General features: G+C 34.9%; 1 protein-coding gene across 1 annotated transcript; it reads right to left on the bottom strand.

Annotated features, from left to right (window-relative positions):
- Positions 1 to 2143: 2143 nt before the first annotated feature.
- On the bottom strand, positions 2144 to 3556 carry LOC108376596 (circadian clock-controlled protein-like). Its single transcript, XM_017632819.1, has 5 exons — positions 3430 to 3556; positions 3240 to 3332; positions 2987 to 3140; positions 2788 to 2921; positions 2144 to 2680 (listed from the first exon to the last, which is right to left on the bottom strand). The coding sequence occupies exons 1-5, from the start codon at positions 3539 to 3541 to the stop codon at positions 2370 to 2372; spliced, it is 804 nt and encodes a 267-aa protein (XP_017488308.1). The 5' UTR covers positions 3542 to 3556; the 3' UTR covers positions 2144 to 2369.
- Between the last annotated feature and the right edge of the window lie 2754 nt (positions 3557 to 6310).

Genomic DNA, 6310 nt, shown 5'->3' with positions numbered 1-6310 from the left:
TTTTACGAAATTGACACAACTCATTTTACATGCACAATATTTTTTGCAGCGAAAAACTCGTCTATTCAATTTTCATGATTCATGTTCAATTTTAGCTCGAGTCAAATTCAAAATGAGTTCAGTTTACGGGAATAAAATGTAATGTAGCGTTGATTTTTTTCGGCATTTTTTGCTGAGATTGTTAGAGATTACGGGTATGTATGTATTTTAAAATTAAAAAAAAAAATTATGTGTGAAGCGTAAAATGGATTGGCCTTATCGGTAATAGTTGGCACTAAGAACCACTCGTATTCGATAAAAACAAGGGAAGATTATGACGAAGATTTACAGACCATTGTCCATTGGCGATTCCAAATACCGCTGACGGCAAGAGAGAATTAAAGGCAGAACAGACCTCCCGGTTTTTGTTACCTATGCCACCGGCATATGCCAGCAATTGCACGCTCTCGTAGCAAATTGTTCCGACCGGTTCAGTTCTGCAGCTCTTATTATCTTCTCCAACGTTCAAACACTGGAAGCGTGCCTTCCGTCTATCACAATATGATCGTTTCGATCTCTCGCTCCAAGCGCTCGTAGGGATCCGTCCTCGTCCTTCTCCTCCGACGGGGCATGGGGGCAAATGTGCGAGATGTTGAAGAAAGCTCGTCCACAGTACTCGGTGACGGAGTCTCTCTCCCACCACAAATGCATCCACGAAGGACCCAGAAATTCTTTGCCTTTCCCCTTTGTAACGCATTTCTTTGATGGCGTGATGCCCGATTTGTCCCATACGAGGTGCATGCCCTCAAACCGTAGTCACTTAAATATTTGAAGTGGTTGTAATTAAAAGGGTGGGTTTCTTTCGAGGCTTTATTTTCTTTATTCTTTGGAAGGGGCTTTTACGGGCGGGTCCCAAACCCAGCGCCCGACCAATTTCTGGGAGGGAGGTGGTTTCTTAACGGAATACACATTTATATAGCGAGCCGCTTGAGCTTCAGGCAACCTCTTGAGTGAACAGAGCCTGCAGTTTTCAGTGGGCCATAAAACCAATCATTGGAGTGGTCCCACCGAAGCTCGCTCTCTTTTTGCCGTCATCCAAGTGGATTGCTACCTGTATACCCAGAAAACGATATCTTCATTGACTCCTTAGTTAAACAAAATTATATATGTTTCCGATTCCCCGGGTAAGGGTTTTTTTCTCCGAGTACCTGGATAGATGGTTATCTTTCTGCGAGTACCCGGGTAGGGTAGATTTTTTCTGTGTACTTGGGTAGCGGGTTATTCTTGTCCGGTCATCAGGGGAAAGGTTAATATATGTATATCGGGTGTCTGGTAGCGGTTATTTTTAACCCGATATCCGGGTAATATTTATTCCGGTACATAGGTAGCTGTTATTTTCATCCAGGTACCGATGGGAGGTTTTATTCAATCGGGTAGTGGGTTATTTTTATCCAGGTATCCGGATAGGAGGTAGTCTTATCGGGTAGTCATTGACAACCTGCCTGAATAATAGATTAAGGATCAAGTACAAGTTGAGTTGTACACAAAGTTGAGACAATTTTTATTTCGTATCAATAAAGGTTTCCCTCTGAGAGCAACCAATAAGGCGTTGTTGAAAAGGTTTCGGTAATACCATTGACAGTAGTTCATAGGCGCTGATTTGATTCTATTTTCAATAATGTTATTTGGTTCTCGAAAATTCAAATATTCTTTAATTTTTTTCACGAAAATTATAAGTTGTTAAAATCACATTTGCGAAACCAGCATTAATAGAGCTTTTAACTTCCCCAACTCGAGTTCACGACTATTACTGGCTTGCAAATGGATATTTACGAGAGAAACAAATTTACTAGGATAGAATTGCATCAGATTTTATTTTTTCCACAATTATTTTTTAAATTTTTTGTATTTACATGGCCGCTTTGATTTAGAAGAGAAAAATTCAGAAATTACTTGTTGAACTTTCGATACAGAACAACATACAAATATACACGCGAAATGTTGTTTTGTCACGATATATGTTTAACTTTTTGTTATGTTATGTACTCTCAATATATTTGGCATTTGAATGATTAATAGGCTCCTATTCTCTATCCCGAAAATATTCCAAAAATTGTTGTTAAAAAAGGGCATTTTTCAAACAGTCCAATATACAACATACATATGTACATACGTACTCGTATATAGCATGGTGAAATAATTATTATTGTGCCATGTATATGTAAATGTAGTATTCTTTTTCTTATCATAGTCTTTACATCGCTTATCACAGTAATGTATGTAAAATATTTCATAAAATATATGTATGTACATACATACACATATGTAGTCACAAGTCATTTTAAATTTAACAGAATCCTATAGCAAATAAATTAGCGTTATCATCAAGATTATGGTAAATCATCCAAAAAGTAGGAGGCCGGTACATATCTCATAATCTTTTTATACCGGTCGAGTAAAATGGTATTAAAGGTTTGCGCAAAGGCCGGTCGCATGATTTCGAAAAGTTCACGCCAGTTATTATTGAAAAGATCGTGGGCACTATCCTCGAGCTCCTTGTTGTCGCCAAAGAGATTCGAAAAATGTATTTTAAAGCTGCCCACCTTGTCTATGTATGACGAAGCCGCAATAATATCCAGGAAATAGATTCCGTCGATTTGTATGAGATTTGCTTTGCAAGTCACGCGAAATTCGATATTTCCTATTTAAAGAAAAAAAAAGGAAAAATAATAACGAAGCGGTAAGTAATGGAAAATAAGTAAGTATTAGAAAAAAATTATAAAAATTTAAAAAAGCGCTGCTACATACCAACATTGCTTTCAATCTTTCCCGCTCCATTCAAATTCAAAATCAAAATGCGCCCTTGCACCTTGTAATCGCCATCCATATGCACAGCAGGCGAAAGCAATTTGAACTCAATCGTGTAGTCCTTATCATTGACGCTAAACGGATATTTTTCCTTTCATACACTAATCCAAAAATTTAAGATAATCGCTTATTTACTTACGACGTTTTCAAAACTTTTGTGTCGCTCATGCCGTACACCGTCACATTGGTCAGCTCCGCTTTTATGTCGGCCAAGTTGGGCGTTTGCTGTGACAGTCGCACGCGCTTCACATGGAATGGGTCAATTGAACTGAGTCCTTTCAATCCAGGCACACCTAAACACCAAAAACCAGCAGATAGACAATGTTTTGAGTATGTACTTTGAATGACAGCTGAACAGCAGTTATAGCTGCTGAGACCTTCCATCCACTTACCACTGCGCCAATTGGAGAACAAGTTTTCGAAGGCATTCGCCAGACATTTACCATTGTTGGCATCGTGCAAATGACATGTCTGCAGAAATGAAGCTGCAAAACGAAATTAAATCAAATTTTCTGGGTAAGCAGGCAATTTTGCATTTTTCAAGCATCTATGCAAGTTTTTGTTTTATCAGCAATTATTTACGTTTCTCTCTCAAGTATTCATGGCCACTGCTGACAAGTGCTGCAAGTTGACAACTGATTAAGGCGATGCGCGCAAAGTTTGCACTAAAGCTGAATTGGTGGAGCTGCTGCATAATTGCACTGCGATCTCGAACGTCTGTTTGCAAACTAAATACCAAAATATAAAAGTCATGCATTAAATTATAAATGGATATACATATATCTACATTCAGACATACATATATACATAATTTTAGTTTTGCAAACACAAATTATTATTTTGAATACTAACGAAGTCGAAGATCCACTTCAATATAATACAAACATATCAGTGATAAAATAAAATCACTGCAAAACAACTCCCTCAACACACTTTTCTGACTAGCACAACAATAAAGTCATAATGAACCACGCTGGTCCCGCCAACTACATTTTATTTTCCATGCATTATGTATTAATTTGTGCATGTATGTATTTGTATATTGTATATGTTTGCCTAAGTCATTTTGTTGAGTTTAAGAGATCTGATATGTTACCCCATACTAGTTTCCTAGTATTGAAAGATGGTTTTTTCCTACCACATCCATTTATATTGAAACCAATTTCGGACTTATTTAATGCGCACGTGTATATCTAAGCATATACATACTGGACTTAAACAGGGGCAACGCTTTTTCGCTATTTTTCGGGGTATTTTTCTTTTATTCAATTTCCATTACTTTCCATTAAAATACATAACATTATCTAAAAAAGGATCAGTCCAGCGCCTTCGTTTTGACCTACGGGTTGTGTCAGAGTCACAGCCGCTAAACTAAAACGTAGAATACGTGATAATAGTATGAGCATATTCAGGGTAAAAACCTGTACATTAGTTTTGATTTTATTCGATTGAATTTTGAACCCATCTCAAGTGCTACTCATCTTTTAAACTGGTGGCAGCTCTTTTTAATATCCTTTGTGTTTAAGCTAAATTTTCCCTAATACGCCTTCGATTGACAACCATATTTTAAATATTTAAAATGTTTTCAACAAAAAATATTTTTCAACTACAATCTTGTTAAACCCATTTCGTGTGACACCAAAGTATACATACATATTTAAATTATCAAATTGTCTGAATTGAAGCTGCATTTAAATTTGAAAACGGGTGACAACCTTCTTCAAATTATTTTCAAACTAAAACGTCTGAAAACCGCATTTTGATGCATATTTACATCATCTGATTTCCTTAATTCAAGATTAAATTTAAAACAGGCGGGCAACCCTCCTTCATGTAGTTTAGAAATAAAATATCTTCAAAGCAGTTTCGATTGATATCCATATTTAAGTTATTCATTACATGGAATTCAATTTCTTTTAAATCTCCATAATCTCTTTCGTCTGACGCTCGTATCTGGATACATATTTCAATTTTCTATCGCCTTAATTTAAATTTGAACTTGATTTTGTAAAAGGGTGGCAACTTAGAAATAAAGTTCCTTCAATGTCATCTTATTTGATATCCATATCGCAGTAATTCGTTTAAATTCAAATTTGCACACAATAATATTTCTGTTGCTCCAAGGAACCTATATCCCGAAAATAAAGATTATATCTGCAAATCATAAGTGGCTAGAGCACTTTAAAGGTTAAAAATAACACCAAAATAAGCCCATATTTATCGACAGAAACTCAACTAATTTTCATCATACTTTTTTGTAAGAATTTTTTGAGTATGTAGTTTTGTAGCCCATTCAATTTTAGTGCAAGTTTAGAGTGGATGCAAATAACGGTTGATTTTTGAAAATTTTTTTTACTTACGCTCTTCCGCAATATTTTCCATATAAATACATTTTTTTGTTTGTGTTAAAACAAACAACACAGCTAAATCACGTTTTCTATCGAAAAAATTAATATTTATGTATTGAAAAATTTTGTACTTTGGTGGTTTGTTTTATCCTCCTATTCGACTTTGTTTGCTTTTACTTGAGAAATGTCAGTGCCGACAGGACTTGGCTTTTCAATAAGTAAATACATAAAGACAGATTCATTTTAATGGAATGATGGACAAGTAAGAAAGCTTAATTTGTATGAAGTGCAATAAATTTGTGGTTTGTGAACACACTTCACCTCGTTCAAAATTGATTGGGCTACAAAACTGCGTACTCAAATAAATTCTAAAAAATCTGATTAAAAAATTGGAAATTTGCATGAAAATTTATTGAGTTTTCCCGACTTTTGAACAGAGTTTAGAAATCACATTTTTATGTTTTTTGTTATAGTATGAACTATATTAAAAAAAATGGCAATAAAATAAAAAATATTATATATTGACATTGTGAAAAATCTCTGTGCAATTAATTTTCGTTTAAAACCTTTTTTTTCTGTACTAAAAAATAATAAATTTCAAAAAAAACCATTTCTCTTTTATTACAGCAAAAAAAAAGTATCTTTGGTACTCTCAAACCCATTTTGGTACGTTTTTTGGTATGGGAAAAAATATGTGAGTGGCAACACTGCTCAGTAATTGTACTCGTATTGCCTTTCGTATTTATTTGGTCTTCATATTCGTATTCGTCTTCGTATTCATATTCGTCTTCGTATTCATATTCGTCGTCATATTGGTGTTAGTTGTCGTATTCACATTAAAAANTGGTCTTCATATTCGTATTCGTCTTCGTATTCATATTCGTCTTCGTATTCGTCGTCATATTGGTGTTAGTTGTCGTATTCTCATTAAAATNTGCTCAGTAATTGTACTCGTATTGCCTTTCGTATTTATTTGGTCTTCATATTCGTATTCGTCTTCGTATTCATATTCGTCTTCGTATTCATATTCGTCGTCATATTGGTGTTAGTTGTCGTATTCACATTAAAAATTTTAAAACCAAACCAATTTTGAAACCACAAAACGAGAGTATCTA

The sequence above is a fragment of the Rhagoletis zephyria genome, unplaced genomic scaffold (assembly GCF_001687245.7).
Source record: "Rhagoletis zephyria isolate East Lansing unplaced genomic scaffold, Rhagoletis_zephyria_1.1 Rzeph_scaffold_10697, whole genome shotgun sequence".
Taxonomy (NCBI): domain Eukaryota; kingdom Metazoa; phylum Arthropoda; class Insecta; order Diptera; family Tephritidae; genus Rhagoletis; species Rhagoletis zephyria.
Note: the sequence above shows the minus strand (reverse complement) of the source record. Positions and strands in the feature narration are given on the sequence as shown.